This window comes from Musca autumnalis, unplaced genomic scaffold (genome assembly GCF_047663935.1).
Source record: "Musca autumnalis isolate F117 unplaced genomic scaffold, ASM4766393v1 scaffold_2, whole genome shotgun sequence".
NCBI classification, from domain to species: Eukaryota; Metazoa; Arthropoda; class Insecta; order Diptera; family Muscidae; genus Musca; species Musca autumnalis.
In genome coordinates this window covers 38,659,443-38,681,525 of record NW_027411755.1, presented here as the reverse complement: position 1 = coordinate 38,681,525, position 22,083 = coordinate 38,659,443, and the positions used below count along the sequence as shown (strand labels likewise).

At 35.7% G+C, this 22,083-nt stretch overlaps 2 protein-coding genes across 2 annotated transcripts; one reads left to right on the top strand and one right to left on the bottom strand.

Moving 5' to 3' along the window:
- Nucleotides 1-14,298: 14,298 nt before the first annotated feature.
- Nucleotides 14,299-15,304, bottom strand: LOC141392724 (uncharacterized). Its single transcript, XM_073965607.1, has 2 exons — nt 15,109-15,304; nt 14,299-15,049 (listed from the first exon to the last, which is right to left on the bottom strand). The coding sequence occupies exons 1-2, from the start codon at nt 15,151-15,153 to the stop codon at nt 14,423-14,425; spliced, it is 672 nt and encodes a 223-aa protein (XP_073821708.1). The 5' UTR covers nt 15,154-15,304; the 3' UTR covers nt 14,299-14,422.
- A 3,691-nt stretch (nt 15,305-18,995) lies between these two features.
- Nucleotides 18,996-19,922, top strand: LOC141392722 (uncharacterized). Its single transcript, XM_073965606.1, has 2 exons — nt 18,996-19,118; nt 19,182-19,922. The coding sequence occupies exons 1-2, from the start codon at nt 19,074-19,076 to the stop codon at nt 19,806-19,808; spliced, it is 672 nt and encodes a 223-aa protein (XP_073821707.1). The 5' UTR covers nt 18,996-19,073; the 3' UTR covers nt 19,809-19,922.
- Nucleotides 19,923-22,083: the final 2,161 nt, after the last annotated feature.

The window sequence follows — 22,083 nt, the reverse complement described above, 5'->3', positions numbered from 1 at the left end:
GTCTAAGGAAAAACAGAGCCACCTTTCGTCAAATAAAGATGACACAGTCTCTGAGTTTCCAATTAATCTGAGGCATGGATGAGATCTATGAGATGGAAATATTTCGGCTTATAGGACAAAGTTCCTGTTATTAGAAGAACTTTTTTAAGGATACCTTATAGTGGTTGTATGTATATAATTATACTCTTCAAGAAGGAAATGAAAAGGTGATCTATAAAGATCCCCATTATAAAGTATGTAATGCCTTGACTCCCGTAGAAAAACCATGTGTAGCTATCAACATCCTCAAATCATGATATTCAAAATTGGAAAGACGAAGAAAAAGATCGACACGGAAATATATATAATCTTACTCTTCCCTGTTCCCCTTATGGAACAGTACGTACCGCGTCAGAATTTTCGGTTAAATCTATTGTACTTATTGATTTTCTCGGTACTTCACAATCTTTCATAAACTCCATAGATTTGAAATAATAAAGATTGGAGTCTTGGCTTTCATCCACACCGGCTCCACTTCTTTTCTGATCCGCAATTCATCGCAGTTCACGGCAGTAGTTGGTTCTTAGCGTATTTATTTTCTTCTTCATCTCATCTGCCGTTGCATCGGGATAGAACTCCCTGTATTTTGTCAGCAGCATTTCATAATCAGCTGTTTTTCTGTCCCTATCCCGATATTCCTTTAAAAAAATGTTCCACAGCGACGGAAACGATTGATAATATTCAATAAATTCGATCAGAAATCTCTTTTCATTCATTGTACCCGTCATTTTGAGATTTGATACAAAATATTATATATTTTTAAAAACAATTTATTCAAATGACAATTAAAATAATGAATACTATTCATTAAATTGATAGGTGTCATGTTTAGAAATGAAACACATTCATCGGATTGAATGGGGTTCATTTTCAAAATCAAAACTATTTTGATTTTATTACTGTAAAGTCGGTGTCACACATACATACACAAAAACTTCAAAATTTACCAGTACTATTACAAATGCTGTCCTGCATGCCCATAGTGTATGGGGCGCATAAGAAACAATAAAATTTCAGGTATTTGTTTGGAAACAGAAATTCATTTACATTTTGAAACCTTTGATGTGCTCGCACAGAAATGCACATAAATGTATTATTGGTCATATAATTGTGATTTATTGAGAGAGTAGAAAGAGTATGATAGTAACGTTATGGTAGCCCGTGTGCAAGGGCATGTTTACTTTCTATGAAATTAATGTTTATGCAACTCTGTATGTCTGTACAGGACCGTGTCAAATAAAGAACCACAAATATTTAACATGACATTTTGTAATAAAAATAAAAACAAACTACATTTGTCTGTACATTTGTCATTTCAGTAAATCCACTGCCTAGTAAGGCGCCCTTATAAAATCCACCTTTGATACCACCGAATTTCAACTATCCCGCCGTTATAGATGCTATGGAACAACGAAATCTGCAGGCAACAACACCAAAGGTATTAACGAGGGCGGTTCGGAAACTTCTTAGCCTATCAATGAAAGAGAATAGTTAGTTTTTCAAAAATATTTTTATTTTTCAATATAATCTCCTGAAACTTCAATAAACTTAGTCCAATACCAAGTTTACATTTACGAAATCCACTCGATTTCAACTGTCAATTCCATAGCTCAAACGTCAAATGAAATCTCATCTGGATTTCATTTGACGTTTAACCTATGGATTTGACAGTTGAAATCGAGTAGATTTCGTAAATGTATACCAAGCACAACGCTTCTCTAGCAATTCTATCCCTTGATTAAAATAGTTTTCCTCAAGGTCTTCAAAATAGTGATTTACAACTGTAATTGCATCTTCATTTGAGGTAAAACGCTTGCCAGCAAGGATTTTTTTTTAGATTTGGGAACAAGTAAAAGTCACTGGGAGCTAAATCAGGAGAATAAGGTGGGTGGTCAAGCAACTCGTACTTTAATTCGTTGATTTTAGCCATTGTTAAAACACTCTTGTGCGCTGGTGCGTTGTCTTGATGAAAAAGTATTTTTTTTTTTTGTGTTGTAAGCCAGGACGTTTTTCTCGAATTCGTACATTTAATTGATCCAAAAGGTAGCAATAGTACTCTGAATTTGTTTTACCCTTTTGCAGATAGTCAATCAATAAAATACCTTTGAAGTCCCAAAAAACCGTTGCCATAACCTTACCAGCCGATTGAATTGTTTTTCCCTTCTTTGAGGCACTTCCTCCAGCTTCAGTCCATTGTTTGGATTGTTCTTTTGTCTCTGGAGTATAGTGGTTTTTATTTATTTATTTCAAATATTTATTATAATAAAAAATTACAATAAAATTATATAAAAAATAGCACTAGCATCTGAGGCTATCGGCTAAAGAGTATAGTGGTGGATCCATGTCTCATCAACAGTTATGAAACGATGCTTAAAATCCATTTTATTTCGCTTAAAACGGTCCAAGCAAGCTTGAAAAATGTTGATTCTTATGCGTTTTTGATCGAATGTTAACAAATGCGGCACCCATCTTGCATAAAGCTTTTTCATCTGTAGTTCTTCATGCAAAATTAAATGGACTCGATCATTTGAGATGCCCATGATATTAGCAACTTCACGCACTGTTATTCGTCGATCATCTAATACCATATCATGCACTTTGGCTACAATTTCTGTTGTTGTTGTCCCCTACGTGTTTCATCTTCAATGCTTGTACGACCACGTTTAAATCCAGCAACCCAATTTTTTACTGTTGCATATGAAGGAGCACTTTCACCTAACACATTCACCATATCATTATGAATTTCTTGTCCCGATAAACCTTTTTTATGTAAATATTTAATGACAGCACGCATTTCTAATTTTTCCATTGTAAAAAAATTGCGGATGCGTCTTTTTTGAACACCTGTTTCTATATGAAGGAGTTACCAGATCGAAACAAAATTTAACATGTGTTCATAACAGAGATGGAAGTTTCCAAAACACTTAACTTTTTTCTGTTTATACCGCGCTATTTGTGCTAGGCTAAGAAGTTTCCGGAACTGCCCTCGTACCAAAAGTGAGTGCCTTTGCTGAAGTCATTGATGACATTAACTTTAGAACAGCAGCTACCAAACCCCACATCAACAGAAACTGTTTGAAAAATCAGCGGCAAGATCGGAAGCTCTCATGGTACCAGTGGACCATCTTGATGAGGAGACGAAGATTTCACCAGTACATCAACAAAACAAAATGTTGTCGATGCAGTAACTGCCTGTGTGTTACCTCCTTAAGCATCACTGTCACTATCTATAGGACAGGCTTCCACCGCCTCCATCAATCGCAGCAGAAGAACGCCAACTGCCAAGACAGTTATGATCCTGACGATGCAGCCGCCTCAATAGACATGCCCTACATGTGGATTGGGACCGGCCCCAATTTATGGATGCAGCCAGTCCAGGTAGAATTGAGTCTACACACAGATGAACAGATATTGTTAATTTTTAATTTCTTTTTTTATTAATAAAAGGTTTTAAACATAACAAATTATGTTTAACTACTGTTAAATCTATTACAGATATGGTTTAGTTACACACTATTGAAACACAGCTTCCTTGATATCATCCAAAGCTTGGGTTTCTACTCCGAAATTCTCGTTGACAACAACGGAACTGCTGTAAATGGCTTGCAATCCTTACCACTTTTGAACAGACCGGGCATTCGCCAAATTTCTTTTGCGTGGTGGATGACAATTTCATGGAGTTAGACCGTTATAACTCAGCCAGAATACCCAAAACAGATTGATGTTTGTCCGAATCTTTGCATGCTGGTTGGGTAAAAACCATGACCATCAGTAATGAGGGATTTCTTCAAATGTACATAGTTCATCCAACAGAGGTGAAGGTTACATCAATAGCAGTCTCTTCAATATACCTACTTCCCGTATGCTAATTTTGACGGCCAGGAAAAACATAATTTTTAAACAAAAATGTTTATGTCAGTTTATAAAAACAAATCAATATTAAAAGTCTGGCACTTGACACATACATACTGTGTCAAATTCAGAGTGACAATGAACGTGCTTTAGTCTTATGTCAGACTATGAGAATTTTCATTAACGTGAAAACGAGTTTGTAGGTAAGCGGTGTGAAGGGGGTGAAACTCTGTACACAAGGTTCTGTAATCTGAAATTATTCTTTGTGTTTATATTCGTAACTCTCAAACCAATTCAAAGCAATGAAAATATCAAAATTTTCATATGATTTCAAATATGTGTGTAGATGTCAATGAAAATTTGGAAAAAAAAAATGGCAAAACGTTTTCAATGAAAATTTTCATAGTCTGGCATAAGACTTAAATTCAAAGTTTGAAAAAAATTTATATCAGTGGTTAACATAAAACTACCTTTATTCTTGTACCATGCTTGCCATTGAGGAGAATGTATGTATGAGAATGATTCTTGTAGATCTTATTCCAAACATGCCGAACTGAAACGGTTTTATGTAAAGAACATTTAAAAATCAATGTTTATTGTTCTTTGGTTGCACTATAAATATTTGTATAAATCCGCAATTATTACCCCTAATGGCCCCGGCACATACGGTACGTTGTGGGTCGCGTACAACAACAACCACATGAAAACTTCAAGAACAAACTTGGCATCACTTACATTTTTTTCATGTGGTTGTTATTTTTAACGCGTGACGCAACGCACAACGTACCGTATGTGCCGGGGCCATAAGTGGGAGACCTCTTGTTTACTTCTAAAATATGTGTAATGTCCAATTTACATTAGCAACTTTTTCGTCATTTGGAGCTGTTTCGTCATTTATTTGCTAAAACAGACAACATTTTGCGTCATTTACCATACAAAAATAAATGACGATAGCTGCGTCATTTATTCTAAACAACGCACTAAAACACCATACTATTATAAGCAGTCCTGTTTTTTGTCACAAACTACCAAAAAATGCAACTGTTTTATGATGTCTTTGTTTGTTTGTGTGTGTTGTAGAAAAACAAAAATACTCAAACGATGACAAAAGTGAAAATAAATGTTTTAAAAACTTGCAAAAATTTTTGATCTGTTCCAGAACCTGCAAGAAGCTACTATTTTTTACTACGATAACATTTTTTCCTTTATGTTATCGGAAAAAATAGTAAAAATTAGTAGATTCTTGCAGTTCTGGAACAAACCATATGTTTTTTTGTCTTTAGAATTAATTTAAGTTATTTGATACACATTTGTGTTGTGAAATTAATATTTCTCTGAATAAATATATTGTGTGCGTGTGTTTGTGTTATTGTATAAGTGTGTATGTGCGATTGTGTGTGCAAGCAAATGACGCAAAAAAAAACAGATGTAAATACACTTCATTTGTTTCTAGGATTTCGTAAAACGAAATCATTTAATGTGCATATGTAAATTGGACTTAAATCTGAAAAAATCTGTGTAAGTATTCAAACTTCCCATCTCTGTTAAAATAAGTAGTGTAAACACGGTGCACTTTAATTGCTACTAAATTTACCATCCATGAGCTGCAATGTAAATTGATGTAGTCACGGCCTACCGTATACGCAGGAGCATGGCAGAACTACCAGGTAGTGGTATCACACCAGCTGATCGAATATGAAAAGTCAAATCCCTTTATAAAAAAATTATTTTTGTTGTAATTTCCCCAACAACATAAAGAAAGTTTTGACATAACATATTCAAAATTTGACGATGCCACTACCTGGGTAATTGTGCCATGCGCAGGAGGGAAAATACAAAAATAAGCTTTGTTCCTTTACTTTTTTAATGGTAAAAGAGAAAAGTGTCAAAATTGCTCTCGCATGAACATTTTTACCAGAAAAGTGAAGGAACGGAAAAATGGTAGATCTGACAGCAATGTCAAAAAGAAACATAAAAAAATCGATTTTCGTCTTTTATTTCACAGTTTTTAATTTAAGGTTTGTACGATAACCCAAAAATGTGTACAAATTCGTACAAATTTTTAGTGAATGCTGTTCGATAACAAAATTATCCAGCAAAAGAGAGCGAGTTTGGAGTGATTTTTGGAGAGTTTTGTGACTGAGAACTTGCAAATTTTTGCTGGAACAATTTGTCCAGCAAAAATTTGCAAGTCTCATCAGCTGACTTTTATGTTTGGTTTACATTCGGCGTCTTTTCGTGATTTCGAAGGGGTTTCGTGATTTCGCGCGGAATCAAGCAAAAATTATCATGATTTCGCATACAAAAATGAAATCATCTCATTTCGTGATTTCAGCGAAATCAACATCGAAATCACAGTACACATGATATACAACCCTGTTTTTGCCTGAAAAAGTACCAAAAGTTGCAACACTTTTCACGTATCACAATAAACAAGGTAGATGGTTAATTGCTGCAACAAAAAATTTTAGTATCAAAATTTGTAAACAATGTGAAAAAAGTATTAAATTACTTTCTTGCAATTTTTCATTGTGTTCTCGTACTTTTTTAGTGGTAATGTTGGAAAAAAGAGCGAATTATCAAAAATTGCTTCCCCATACAAATTTCTTAAAAATATGGGAACGAAAAAATTACGGAAATTGCAAAAACTGCGTAACGTATCAGTTATCGTATTTAGATGCCAATGAACATGCTGCTAGTTTCTACTAGGCCAAAATTGTATGGCAGAAACCAGGAGAATAGGGTGTTATTCGGCGCTATTTTTGTTTAAGGAGAATTGCAAGTCTTGCTAGACTTCAGAGTACGGGAAAGCATTTTTAGCACTAAACGGGAAAACTGCTGCAAGTTCTGAACACAAATTTTATCTATCAAAATTTATTATTATGATGTCTTAACGATAAAATCATTTTTTATTTTTTCATTTGTTAGTACTATACACAATTAATACGATATATAGATAATTTTACGATAATTTTCGAAATAAAGTTGTAAAGTTCTATATTGCCGTATATTTTTGATTACTAATTCAATTTACAACAAATTGTTTTGAAAATTCATGTTCGATCAGCTGCGCATATGCATCTACCTTGATCATTGTGATATTTTGAAATCAACAAAAAAATAAGTGTAAACACCGGGATGTATTTCAGGATTTCGTGAAATCCAGTGGATTTTAGAGCGCAAGTGTAAACTTGGCATTAATCACCTGTTCAATGTGAACAACCCGAATTATTAACATTTTTGACCAAGAAAATTTCACAATTGCACATTTTTTAGATTCTAAAGCGTTGTGGATAGGATTAAAGCATTAAATAAGTAAACTGCAATTTTAAAATTTATGTTTTTGTTCCGTTTGGTTTAAAATATCAAAAGAAACAAAAGCAAATTTCATACATTCTCGGAAACAGCTGACTTTCTTGCAAGTTTTTGCAAAATGCTGTTCGATAACTTTCTGCAATTTTTCTTGCTTAAGAGAGTAAAATTCACTGAGAGAGGTTGCTGGAACTGACTGAGTAATTATTGCTGGGAAAGTTATCGTACACACCTTTAGTTTTGTCAGCGTTCGACTTTTTCTTCTGTTTTTCTTTTTCATTGTGAAATAATTGACGATTAATCAGTTCTGCAATTTTTTACCTGCAGAAATTTTGCTGGTAGCCTGTGGTAGAAGAGAAAGCCATTTTCGCTCTCTCACCACTCTCATTCTCTTAAAAATTGCTTCCAGTTTTGCCACTTTTCGGGGTTAAGGAACGCTTTGCAGGTTAAAAATGGTAACAAATGGCAAAAATGGTAACCTCAGGTAAGTAACGGAACACAGCTATAAATATGTATGGTCTGCTCATGGCAGAACTACCAGGGGCTGGATTCTTGTTCTATGAAAATTTAAAATGAAAGATATTTCCTTTATAATTTTTTCATTTGACAGTTTTCTCCTTTATAAATGTTTTCATTTCACATTTTCATAGAAACAGGTTCTGGAACAGAGCATTTGTTACAATCATGGCAGAACTACCAGGTAGTGGTATCACACCAGCTGATCGAATATGAAAAGTCAAACCCCTTTATAAAAAATTATTTTTGTTGTAATTTCCCCATCAACATAATGAAAATTTTGACATAACATATTCAAAATTTTACGATGCCACTACCTGGGTAATTGTGCCATGGGTCTGCTCCTCCCGCATTTTATTAAATGACAAATGTTTTAACAGTGGAACTCAACGACTCCCATATAAAATGCGGTTTTGTTGGTGCAAGGAAACGCAAAATGTGCAGCAAAATTGGTAAAAAATTTTAAAAACTTTTTAGTTCGGGAATAGAACTATTTTACATTTGTTAAATACAAGTAGAATGGCAACTAAATTTGATTTTCTTACATGGTCGCGTTTTATTGCATTGAAACTTAAAATTTGATGACTATTTTTCTTTACAAATCATTTCTATATTGAATTTTACATTTGCGGACTTCATAACTGGCTCTCTCCTGGGGAAATAATGCCATAAATTCCACAACCATTATTAGTTTTTTAAAATTAGTCGTTTGGCGGTCAAACTTCTTATGCCATTGATTTAGAACTTCAAAATCGGTGGCATCAGATTCATTTAAATAGCTATCCACAGTATCTTTTAAGAATGCGTAAAATTGTTCATCGGTATTTTGACTAATCGCATGCTTTGACCACATAAACGTCATATATATTTCAAAATATAGATTTTTTCATAGACAGAATCAAAGAGACTGCGAATTTCATTGTGGACTTCTATCAATGCCTCTTGTTTTGCGCAATTGTGCCGATCCGCTTCCACACGCAGAGAAAAAAATATGATTGAACCAACAATATTCGAAGAGCAAAATATATATTGTAAAGATATTGTTAAATTCCAAATGTAGTATTGTGATTCCAATAATTGGGTTTTGTTAAATCCAAAAATAGTTTTTGTCAAATGGACAATAGTTCTCTCTTTTCTTCGACAATTTTTTCTCTTCTCTCGCTATTCGATGCCGTGTTGAAAAAAACAATTATGGTGAGTTTTGTTTGTATGACATGATGCCTTTAGCTTCGTTCCCGTACTTTTTAATAGTAAAACTCGTAAAAGAGAAAACTGCAAAAAATTTGTTTTCGCACACAAGTTTTTTGAAATAGTTCGGAAACGGAAAAATTGAAAATACGTCAAAAAAACTGGAACAAATGTCAAAGTCGGCGTATCATCCAATCAGACGCCGGCAACCATTTTACTATTTATTTACTCGCCCAAATTTGTCATGTAAAGTTTTTAAAGAGAGCGTCATTCAGCGAAATTTTGGTTTAAAGAGAAGTGAACATTTTACAACTTTTTTGTGTACGGGAAGCATTTATCGAGTAAAATGTGTAAAAGTCGTAAAAATTGTAAAAACTTTTAAGTTCTGGAACACAGCTTTTATCTTTGTTTTTGTGTGTATGTATACCAACAATGAGACTCTTGTTTTTATTTGTTTCTGTTTTGTTTCATTCTTATATCTTCATTGTGCTTTGAGGTTTGGTGTTATACCGGAGTTTGTTATGGTGTTTAATTATTCGTTATGTTGTGGTGGGTGCTTGTGGCTTTTTGTGTGTCTTTGTTCTCCGCCAATGAAGCAAACCATGTATTGTGTTCATCAATGATTGCAATATTATACGCGACATTTATATCCAAGTTATGTGAAAAATGTATATGAGAAGTATATACACCCAAATCAAAAATTTCTGGGCTGGTTTTCTGGGTTGACAATTCTTTTTGTAAACAAAATTAGATTATGATAATTCCTACAATCGGTATTGTTAACGATTTTTACAATATTGCGGAAACTCGAAAGTTGTTTTTGTTTTCTATGTTTGGAACAAAAGATGGTATTTTTGGATTTGGATTACAATGTTTGAACAAAACAAATACATTTTTGGAACCAAAACAGATATTTTTGTTCCAACAAAAGCGAAAAATATTTTTTCTCTGCGTGCAACTCTTTGACGAGATTCAAACATTTTTCAATTTGTATTTGTAGTTTGTTATAAATTGTGGAGTTTTGAAGATTTTCTTACGATTCCGACCATTCCTTTATATCATTGATATAATTGGAAAATATCTTGTACATTTCCTCAGGCCAAAGTGAGGCTTGCAATTTGTCAGCCACAGTTTCGAAGAGTTAGTAACGTTTGCTTCCTTCTATATTTCCACTTGGAGCACATAGAGCAACCTGAAAATTTCAAGATTTTATATTAACTGTATCGAGAAACCATAGATATACTTCGATGTCTTTTTTGACGGAGGTCGCCAAACTCCTTATAGGAACCCGAGAAGAACAAACTGGGATAAATGCACGGAACTAACGAGTTCTCAACGGACTCTTAATATTAATATAGCAACAGCTGAGGAACTTAATGGGACTGTAAATAATTTTACAGACGTTCTTCTCCGTTTCCATAAGAAAACCTATCCACTAACCTATCCTGGGAAGAAATCTCAGCCCGTGTGGTAGAACAAGGAACTTGGCGAGCTTAGAAAAAACACCAGGCGATTATATAACAAGGCGCATGAGACTAAACTCGACATTAATTGGGACTCCTACAAGGTGAGTTTCAATAAATACAAGATTGAAACCAAGCGAGCAAAGAAAAAGTCTTGGGCTAATTTCTGTGAGTCTATAGAAGGAGTCAACGACGTAGCTAGGTTTCGAAGATTACTCTCCAAGGACCCTAAATCCGTCGAAAGTATCAAGAAACAAGATGGTGCGTGGATAGACTCTGCTACAGAGACTCTAAACCTCTTTGCAGGGATCCACTTCCCAGGCTGTAGGGATGAGGACACCGTCAAAATTGAGTGTGACGACTTCCATATTCAAGAGCCTATGTATTTGGATATCATTGGCAAGGTGGTTAGCAGAAATAAGGGTAAATGGGCTGTCAACACTTTCAAGCCATATAAGTCACTTGGAACGGATGGTATAAAGGCCTGCGTACATAAGCTGCTTTGCCTGATTGCCTTGCTTTGCTGCTTCAATAAAAAATAAAAGAACAAAGAAGGCCGGCCCAATTTCCAACTGATGGCAACCCAGTTCGAAATTTCGTCTTTATTCTATTATTTTTATTACGTCAGAAATGAAGCAGGTAAGCAAGGCAATCAGGCAAAGCAGCTTATGTACGCAGGCCTTAACGTCGCCGATGCTTCAATTTGCATCGCCACGTTTATATCAAATCCTGGAGAAGATCTATAGCGCGTGTTTGACTCTCTTGTATGTACCGGGTCTGTTGAAAGAGGTAAAAGTTACTTACATACCCAAAGCGGGAAAACCTAGTCACTCTGCACCAAAGGACTACAGACGCATTAGCTTATCATTCTTTCTCCTTAAGACTCTCGAGTGACTGATCGATCTGGAGATAAGGAGTCATGTAGACCCCGCTTTACATGAGGTGGTAGGTTTCATTGAGAGGAACATGGAAAACTCAAACTTTACCTTGGCTGATTTTCTAGACGTAGAAGGAGCTTTCAACAATGTAGAACTTGAATCAACATAAAACTCGAACTTAAAAAAGTTAACATACCGGAAACCCTAACTTGTTGGATAAATAATATGCTAGAAAGCAGAATTATAAACTCCAGCATAGGGGAGACAAAAATTAGGAAAACAGTTACTAAAGGCACCCCCCAAGGCGGGGTGCTCTCACCGTTACTGTGGCTACTTGTTATTAACAATATTCTGGCGGAGCTGGATAATCGAAGTATCAAAGTTGTTGCTTATGCCGACGACGTAGTACTACTGATTTCCGGTAGGTTTCATTCAACCATATCGGAGCTTATGAAAGGAGCCTTATCGACGCTGTCGCTTTTGGCTAAGGCTAACGGCCTTGGAGTAAACCCAACTAAGACAGAACTGGTAATGTTCACGAGGAAGCGTAAGCTCGGCGTATTTGTTCCACCAACATTGGATGGAGTGCGGCTTCAGATCTCGCCCGAGGCAAAGTACATTGGTACAATCCTGGACTGTCAATTGCTATGGAACAGGAATGCTGAGGAGCGGGCTAAGAGAGGACTGCTTGCACTTTATTCATGCAAGAATTCTATTGGGAAAAGTTGGGGTCTAATCCCATCGATTATACACTGGTTGTATAACATTGTAGTTAGACCCATCTTATCCTATGGTTCTCTTGTTTGGTGGCACTCAATGCGCCAAAAATCGACATCCAGCAAACTTGACAAGGTGCAAAGAGCTGCCGCGATTCTCATAACTGGAGCCACAAGGAACACACCCCAAGTTGCATACAGACGGTCTGGCTTTTTATACAGACGGTTCGAAGATAGAGGAAGATACTGGGGCTGGCGTCTACTGTGAATGGCTATCTCTTGAGTGCGCTTACGGACTAGATAGCAACAGTAGCAGAAATCTTTGAACTGGTGACTATCTTTGTGGATATAATTAAACATTAACGGCAGAGATAATTAAACATTAACGGCTTTCGGCTATGCTGGGTACCAGGACACCGCGACTATCTGGGTAATGAAAGAGCAGATGAATTAGCTAGACGAGGATTGCTGTCTACTGATCTAGCTATCGCTGACTCCATCAAACCACACATTTGTCATTTCTTCCAAACAATTGAAGCGTTTTCTGACGAAAGAGCCAGTGAAGTGTGGCATAATAAACCTAGGTGCATTGTACCAAGATCCATATGGCCGTCTCTGTCAGTCAAAAGCTGAAGTTAGAGTAACGACGGGAGTCATCACTGGACACTGCTATATCAGGGCCTTTACCATCAAATGGGATGAGGATGTTACTGACTATTACTGACTATTGCAGACTCTGTGAAGATGAGGATGAGTTGGAGACGATCGAGCACCTCCTGTGTCGTTGTCCAGCCCTGGCTCGTAGACGACATACATAGGTTAGTATGTGTTCATTTTCCACGGTGTCTAACTTTCTACTCAACTGCGGAACCTGCTGTGATCTACAACATCATCAAAAATCTGAAGTGGCTGGGACAGCGCAGCCTGAAAGCGTAAATGATGTTTCTAGTATTCTGCCTACCATCAAAAAAAACTTCTTCCCTTCTCTATTACTATTCCTCCTCTCTTAAACTTCCTTCTAATTTATTTGTTTTTTACTTTTTAATAACTTCCTCTTTTTTATTTCTTCCCTCTCTCCTCTCTTTCCCACCTCCTCCTTTCTTTACAACAATGGACCGGAAGATCTCCGAGTGACGCAGTCACAAGTTAGTGGCTGCACATCCCCAAACCTAACCTTTGAAGAGTTGGTAACGTTTGCTGCCTTCTACATCTCCACTTGTAAGTTCTTGCAAGTACTTCTCACTTCTCGTTTACTGAACAAGTTTGTTATCGAACAGCATTTTGTAAAAGTTTTGTAAAGTACAGTACACATTAGGTGTGTTCGTTTACTCAACAATTTGTACAAATTCGTACAAGTTCAGTAACTTCTGGTAATCGGCTAAGGTCTTTTGCATTGTACTGTAGATTAAACGAACAACATCCAGTAACAATTTGTACACATTTTGAGTAAACGAACACACATATTTGGTCTGTTCCAGAACTGCAAGAATCTACTAATTTTTACTATTTTTCCCGATAACATAAAGGAAAAAATGTTATCGTAGTAAAAAGTAGTAGCTTCTTGCAGGTTCTGGAACAGAGCAATTGTCAGTTTTGAATGACGATATTTTGCAATTATCGATAACTGTCCAACCGTCCAGCAACCACAAAATATTTTGTGGTTGCATGATGAATGACAAAAATGAACGGCCACACTAGCAAGCAACAACAAAGCTGTCATTCAAAACTGACAATGTGTACCCAGCTTAAATTGGTATAAACTTTTGGGTTATCGGACTGAACCGATTAGTCAGCGAAATCGCGAGAGAGGGAAATCTTATATTGCAATTTTATTGATGTTTCTTTAAGCGGAGTACACACGATCAGTTTTGACTGTCAGTTTTGCTCAAATAATCGGTTGCTTGCCAGTGTGGCCGTTCACTTCTGTCAGTCATCAGGCAACCACAAAATATTTTGTGGTTGCTGGACGGTTGGACAGTTATCGATAATTCCGAAAAATCGACAGTCAAAACTGATCGTGTGTACCCCGCTTTACTTATTTCAACATATTTTAAACATAAATGTCATCTAAAATCATTAATAATCCAAATTAATAATTTTAATTACTAAAAATTGCACAAAACGTTGATTTGTTGATGGTTCAAAAAAAAAAAAAAAAAAAAAAAAAAACGAAAACAAAAACAAAGAGAAATTGAAATCAACTTTAAAGCACAGATGAACAAGATGGACACACGCCATTACGTTTTCGTATGATTCACCATACAAATGCTCTCTTCGTGTTTATCGTTGCTTTAAAGTCGTCTAATGCTCATGAGTGAAGTAAGTGACACCAAATTTGGATTTTTTTTTTTTGAATTTTATTGAATTGAGAAAAACTTTAAATTTATTGAGTGTCGAAGTGTATTCGGTATATGCACCGAAGGAAAAACGGTTTTCTTATAACTTCGTTTAATCCCTTTTACAATCCATTTGAATACTGAATTTCACATTTGCTACCTTCATAGCTTGCTCTCTCCTCGGGAAATAGGGTCATAAATTCCATAACCATTTTCTGCTGTTTAACATAATTCGTTTGGCGAATGAACTTCTTGTGCCATTGGCTTAGGGTTTCAAAATCTGTGGCGTCGCAACCATTTAAATAGCTAGTGACTGCATCTTTTAAGAATTCATAAAATTGTTCATTGGCATTTGTACTAATCGAACGCACTGGCACCGCAAAATTCATATATTTTTTAACCCAATCTCGGCGTAACTTATCTCCATCAACTGAATCGAAGAGACTGCGAATTTCATTGTGGGCTTCTTTCAATGCCAATTGTTTTGCACAATTGTGAGGATCAGTTTCTAATTCTTTGACGAGATTTAAACATTTCTCAATATGTTCTTGTAGGCTGTTATAAATTGTTGATTTTTGAAGCTCTTCATCCGATTCCGACCACTCCTTTACGGCATTCATATATTCGGCAAATTTCTTGTAGATTTCCTCAGACCAAACTGAGGTTTGCAATTTTTCAGCCACAGTTTCGAAAAGTTGGTAACGTTTGCTGCCTTCTACATCACCACCACTTGGAGCAGCTAGAGCAACCTAAAATGTTTAAAGATTTTATATTAGTGTATTTCGTGAAGAAGATATAGAAAACTAACCTCCGCAGTAAGGGCTACCAAACAAATGATAAGAAATTTATTCATTTTTTAGATTCGTTTTTGTTTTTCTCTTGATTCGTTGTTGATCACCTTGCCTATGCGACTGATGTAGATTCAAGCTTCAGATGTGCCTTATATACATTATATGAATGTTATTTGTTAAATTACTTATCATCTTGTTTGCCATCTGTTGAATGCCGGATTGCATTATCATCGGCGATTTTCAATTTAACTACAGTTTCATAGAATCAATTGAATACGCTTATCAGTTTTCAATATTTTTGAGAAATGCTAAATTTTAAGAAATTATAAAATTTCAGGAATTTTAATAAAAACAAGAAATAAACTTCGATTCGTATACATACATCCTATGGCTAATTAATGAGAATTTTAAAACATTTCAGGGGGATTTATTAAAAAACTATAGACCCAGTTCTAATACAGCAGATGAATGTCATTTAGTGAGAAGAAGAGGTAGTATTCAATAACTACAGCAAGCATGGCCACATTTGGCACGGCGGTGCCGATGATTTTCGGCAATTTACACGCACACGACCCGAATGCACTGAAAGAGCGTATGTCCGACACGTCTGAACTATTTCGGAAGCAACGTCGTTCAGATTTCGTTCCGATTTCTAAACGATTTTTCGGAGCGGAAATAGTTCAGATTTTGTACCGATTTCGTTCCGATATCGGAACAAATGTCGGCAAGAAATTTCCTTTCCGAATTTCCCAAGGATTTTCTTCAGATTTCGTTACGAAATCGGATCGAAATCGATACGATGTCGCTGCGACATTTCGTTCCGAAATTATGTCAACCACTTCATACAACTTTCGTAAAGATATCGTTACGATTTCGGATCAGACATCGGACGTATCGTCCGAATTTTGTTCCGATTTCGTTAAGATGTCGGTACGATTGGTTTGCTGGGGAAATAGACCTCGATGACTGTCAGTTTTGCTTGTCAATGTGTACTATACTTTACTAACACACTGTTATAAGTTGCCAATATTTTAAATACGTTCACATTTTCTCCGTTCTCTTTTTGGTCATGTCTAAACCAAGGCATATTCATATAAGTTTTCAAAATGTAATAGGGTCTACTCATGAAATTTGAAACTTCGAAATCTGCTACCATAAAATACTGCTTTTCATCCTAAACGTGTAATAAAAATGACCTACAAGAGTTATGAATGTTTTATATTTACATTTTGCTTAAAGTTTGTTCTATTCTAGAGGGTTGTCAAAATGCATTTATGTTTTTCCTGAAAAACTATTGGAACGACCCTATTATTCAATATTTTCTTTGACAGTTAATTTTCAATAACAACAATGTTGTTTTTGTAAATTTGTTAGTTGTTGTAATTCATGCATATACCTTATATAAATTTGCCTTGAAAAATCTTAACTCGTTTCCAAGTTATCAACGTTTACAATTTTTATTTCAGGTTGTATCATTTTCATTGACAGTCACTATAGCTTTTTATTAATGTATAAAAAGTTCCAAAAAATGTGCCAAAGAACTTAGTAGTGCAAATCTGGTACCAATGTGTCCATATGGCCCTTTATGAACTATTGACTAACTACCTCCAATGTCTCTACTGACTCACTACCTCCAATGTCTATACTGACTCACTACCTCCAATGTCAACACATGGTCCCTCAGCAACTACTGACTTAGTCCATATTTACATTAGGCAATTTTCCATGCGGCAATTGTCAGTTTGTTGGTGAGAGAGGGTGTTGAGAGGCAAAGGGTTACCATATGCCTAACCTTTCTCACCTTCAAACTGACAATTACCGCAAAGAAAATTGCCTAATGTAAATATGGACTTACTACTGACATACTAGTTCCAATGTCACTACTGACTTTTGAATGACACGTTCATACAAAATGTCTGTAAGAAATTACACGAGTTGTCTACAGTTTGTCAGTAGTACTGTTGACTATTGGTCTGTTCCAGAACTGCAAGAATCTACTAATTTTTACTATTTTTTCCGATAACATAAAGGAAAAAATGTTATCGTAGTAAAAAATAGTAGGTTCTTGCAGGTTCTGGAACAGAGCAAATGTCAGTAAGTCAGTATAGATTCACTATTGACATTTCCTACAGGACATGCAAGCTACAAAACAATTGCTCTCTCTTGCACGCTCTTTCTTTGCGTTCGGATGGTGTGTGTGTAAATCAGTGTTCACCAGAAACAACAAATTCAACCGCTGCGTTTGTGTTGGGCACACACACGAGATTATCTATCCCTCTCTACCCAGCAAACCAGTCGTACCGACATCTTAACGAAATCGGAACAAAAATCGGACGCTACATCCGATGTCTGATCCGAAATCGTAACGATATCTTAACGAAAGTTGTATGAAGTGGTTGACATAATTTCGGAACGAAATGTCGGAGCGACTTCGTATCGATTTCGGTCCGATTTCGTAGCGAAATCTGAAGAAAATCCTTGGGAAATTCGGAAAGGAAATTTCTTTCCGACATTCGTTCCGAAATCGGAACGGAATCGGTACAAAATCGGAACTATTTCCGCTCCGAAAAATCGTTTAGAAATCGGAACGAAATCTGAACGACGTTGCTTCCGAAATTGTTCAGACGTGTCGGACATCCGACATTTGGTTTGCTGGGTAGATAAACATCGTGTGCGTTATGCTAAGTTTACATTTACGAAATCCACTCGATTTCATCTGTCAATTCCATAGCTGAAACGTCAAATGAAATCTCATCTGAAATCCATTGGATTTCATTTGACGTTTAACCTATGGATTTGACACATGAAATCGAGTGGATTTCGTAAATGTAAACATAGCATTAATTCATTGCTAAAACAAAGAAGATGATCGGTGGTGAGAGTAACGTTCAAACTCACCACAATTGAGATTGTGTGATTAACAGTGGTGATTAACACTCGTGTAAATTCGCTAAAAAACTTCATAACCAGCGATAACCGTATGTTCGGCAATGCTTTATAGCAATGAATTCCTTCAAAATTTCCATTGTCAATAGCTGGGTACTGAGATCACAGGTCTTTCATTGAATGTTTAGGACCATTGTACCCCCAATTTTTCTTGCCTATGGAGTTCGACGGTGGTGGAACAATTTGATAACGACAACGTAAACTAAATATCGCGCAAAGAGTGGAATCAATGCGCCGCTGTATCTTTACCCACCGGCTCTTGTGCAGGCGTGATACCCTCGGCTTTAAGCTCTGATATAAGTTGAATGATAATTGTAGTGTCTTCCAAGTTGAAATCTTTGCAACATAAAGTTGGATATATGTATATAGACCAGCGACTACGGGGATAGTCAATCCAGCCTTATTCAGTTATACTTTATCAAGTGCATGCTAATATTGCGCTGAAGTCAACCACCTTTGAATTTGTTTTGCTCCGATTTAAAACCTTCATTTGCCAACCCATTTCTTTATTTTTTTCTTCCTACATCCGTTATTATCCTGGATTCAGCCAGAATTCAGCTTTCCTAGCGCTGTTCAACACAATTTCACCGTTTGTAGTTTCCTCAGAACAGCGAGGGGGTCTCTTATTTTCTCCATTTTGAAATTGACTTCAATGCGTTGCAGAAATGTAATAAAATTACACTAAGGACCATTATTACATGTGTTCTCTAACTAAAGAATCAGTATGTATGTATATGAATATGAATGTATTTCTTGTTTTTATAAAAATTCTGAAATTTTATAATTTCCTAAAATTTAGCATTCCTCAAAAATTATTGCAAATTGATAAGCGTATTCAATTGATTCTACGAAATTTGAGTTAAATTGAAAATTGCCGATGATAATGCACGCCGACATTCAACAGATGGTCAACAAGATGATAAGTAATTTAAAAAATTACATTCATAATGTATATAAGGCACATCTGAAGCTTGAATATACATCAGTCGCAAGGTGACCAACAACAAATCAACAGAAAAACAAATAATATACAAAAATGAATAAATTTCTTATCATTTGTTTGGTAGCCCTCACTGTGGAGGTAAGTTTTCCCTGTTTTGTTTTTTTTTCGATTCACTTAATATAACATCTTTAAACATTTCAGGTTGCTCTAGGTGCTCCCAATGGAAATGTAGAAGACAACAAACGCTACCAACTTTTCGAAACTGTGGCGGAGAAATTGCAAACCTCAGTTTGGTCTGAAGAGATCTACAAGAAGTTCGCTGAATATATGAATGGCGTAAAGGAATGGTCGGAATCTGATGAAAGTCTTCAAAAATCCACAATTTATAACAAACTACAAGAACAAATTGAAAAATGTTTAAATATCGTCAACGAATTAGAAGCTGATCCTCACAATTGTGCAAGACAATTGGCATTGAAAGAATCCCACAATGAAATTCGTAGTCTCTTCGATTCAGTTGAAGAAGATAAGTTACGCCGTGATTGGGTTAAAAAATATATGAATTTTGTGGTGCCAATGCGTTCGATTAGTACAAAGGCCAATGAAGAATTTTACGCATTTTTAAAAGAAACCGTGGATAACTATTTAAATTCTGTTTCGGATGCTAGCAATTTTGAAGATCTAAGCCAATGGCATAAGAAGTTTGCTCGCCAAACGGATTATGTTAAACAACAGAAAATGGTTATGGAATTTATGAAACTATTTCCCGCAGAGAGAGCCAGTTATGAAGGCAGCAAATGTGAAATTCAATATTCGAATGGATTGTAAAATGTGTTAAAGGTTATATTAACAACATTATTTCATTATATATATGTACATATTTTCCACGTTCAATAAATGTTAAGTTTTTCTCAATTCAATAAAACGTGATCATCCAAAAAATTTAAAACTTTGTTGTCATTTTATTTCAGTCATGAGCAGGGTTTAAAATCCAGCATCTAAAACCATTAGCATTAGCTGTACACTTCAACTGCTACACAACATTGACACACACGGCTAAATAAGCAACTGAACGCATATTTATTTTTGTACATTTTTGCTTATTTAGTTTTTAACGCCTAATCTTTTTTTCGTTAGGCATAATCGGCAACCACGCTACATATTTAGCAGTCTGCTGACCATTCGTCGCAGCGAATTAGCAACCGAGGGTGTTTTTGTGACTAGAGTTGCCAACGCAATAATAAATAGGGTGTCATTCAAGTCAAAATGCCTCCATCATATGGTAGAAACTAAAGAATACTAATTATAATTGTTTAAAAATAACAAAAACAAATATTAAACGGCTTCACCAAAAATTGGCATGTCCTTTGAACGAAAAAGTGGAATTAATTATATCGTGATTTTTAATGCATAACACTGGCAATCCTGATTCAAAAACAATTGTTTGCTGAAAACCTGGCTAAGCCGTTGAAACTATGTTGCTTAAGCTAAAAACACATCCAACGTTTGGGTAAAGTTTCGTGTCGTTTTGGCCGTTTTTAGACTGTTCGGCATGATGTCGAAAAATTCAAATTCATTTGAAATAATTGCCGGCAAACATATCAACGCTGGACTTTGGTGTCGGCGTCGCCCTGTTGTTTTTGTTTTTTCTCAACGCCCAACACAAAACTTTACTCAAACGTTGGATGTGTTTTCAGCTTTATTCTCTTTTCTGATATTTGTCGATCGTGTGTGCTGCAAAATATAAATATGCGTGTCCGACGCTGTTTTATTATAGCAACAATTTCAAATAGCATCGCTAGCAATATTTTTGTGAAATTTGTGGCTACATGTTGCCGTTGTTCATTGTTGCTAAACATATTTCGATGAAATTTTAGCAGCCAAAGCTGCAAATTTTGGTTGCTTTTGCTAATATGGCGTTAGCATTTTAAACTTTATTAAAGCAGTGCCGAACAGCCATTTGTCGCTTGTTACAAAGATTTTCGGTAATTCACTCACATACGATCCAAATGCAAAGAAAACAAATGCAAACAAAACACTGATCTGTTCACTCACTTTACCGTCTTTACCCAACGATTGTATTTAGAAAACTGTAGAAAAAATAACAACAGTTTTTCTTTTGCCCTTCGCTAGCTTCGTTGGTTAACAACAAACACACACACGTGTTTTATGTTGGTACCGAAACAAATAAAATTGAGATATGTTACAAAATTTTGAAAACATATATTTGTTTGCAATCAGTCCCAAACAAATATTTGTTTGGATCCAAACATATTTCTAACATATATTTTTCTGCGTGTATATACCCTCGTTAGCATAAATTCTGGGGTATAAACACCATTTTTTCTATCGCAATCAATGACAGAACTACTGAAAACGATAGGGAACCAATTATTCCTCCATTCTGATTATTAAAATGACATAAAAACCGAAAAATTTGGATATTATTAATCGATTACATATATATATATATATATATATATATATATATATATATATATATATATATATATATATATAATTGTTCCACAACATCCCGTAGGGACAAGGGAGACTTCTCTCATATCAATGAGTGCACCCCGATTCATATTAGCTCAATGACATGGGACCTACAGTTTATCGCCGAGTCCGAACGGCGCACAGTGGTCGAAACCACTGTTCTAGCGGCGCGAAATTAATAACTTGGAAACGAATGAAGATATCTTTCTGAAATTTTGCACAAACTCAGTCTGTGTCCGTGGGTAATAATGTACTAAATATGAACAACATCGGCTAATATTTTGGTATAGCCCCCATATAACGGTACCTCCTGATATTCGGTATTATGAGGATTTAAGCCACCCTTTTCTTCCAAATTAGTTGTAACTTGGTACTTAGGGTTCCTAGTGATCACTAAACCTTTCCACCAAAAATTGTGGACATAGGTCCACGTTTGGGTATAGGCCCCTTTTAAGGTACCTCCCGATTTTCAGTATTTTGGGTGTTTAAAGCTACATTTTCCGGCCAAATTAGGTGTAATTTGGTATTTGGGGTTCCCAGTGGACACAAACATTCTCCACCAAAAATTGTGGACTTAGGTCTACGTTTTGATATTGTCCCCATA

What these genes read in the sequence shown, in the direction of transcription:
- LOC141392724 (XM_073965607.1), bottom strand. Translation starts at nt 15,153, where the DNA reads ATGAATAAATTTCTTATCATTTGTTTGGTAGCCCTTACTGCGGAG. An exon ending in TGGTAGCCCTTACTGCGGAG is followed by an intron (nt 15,050 to 15,108) that starts GTTAGTTTTCTA and finishes TAAACATTTTAG; the next exon opens with GTTGCTCTAGCTGCTCCAAG.
- LOC141392722 (XM_073965606.1), top strand. Translation starts at nt 19,074, where the DNA reads ATGAATAAATTTCTTATCATTTGTTTGGTAGCCCTCACTGTGGAG. An exon ending in TGGTAGCCCTCACTGTGGAG is followed by an intron (nt 19,119 to 19,181) that starts GTAAGTTTTCCC and finishes TAAACATTTCAG; the next exon opens with GTTGCTCTAGGTGCTCCCAA.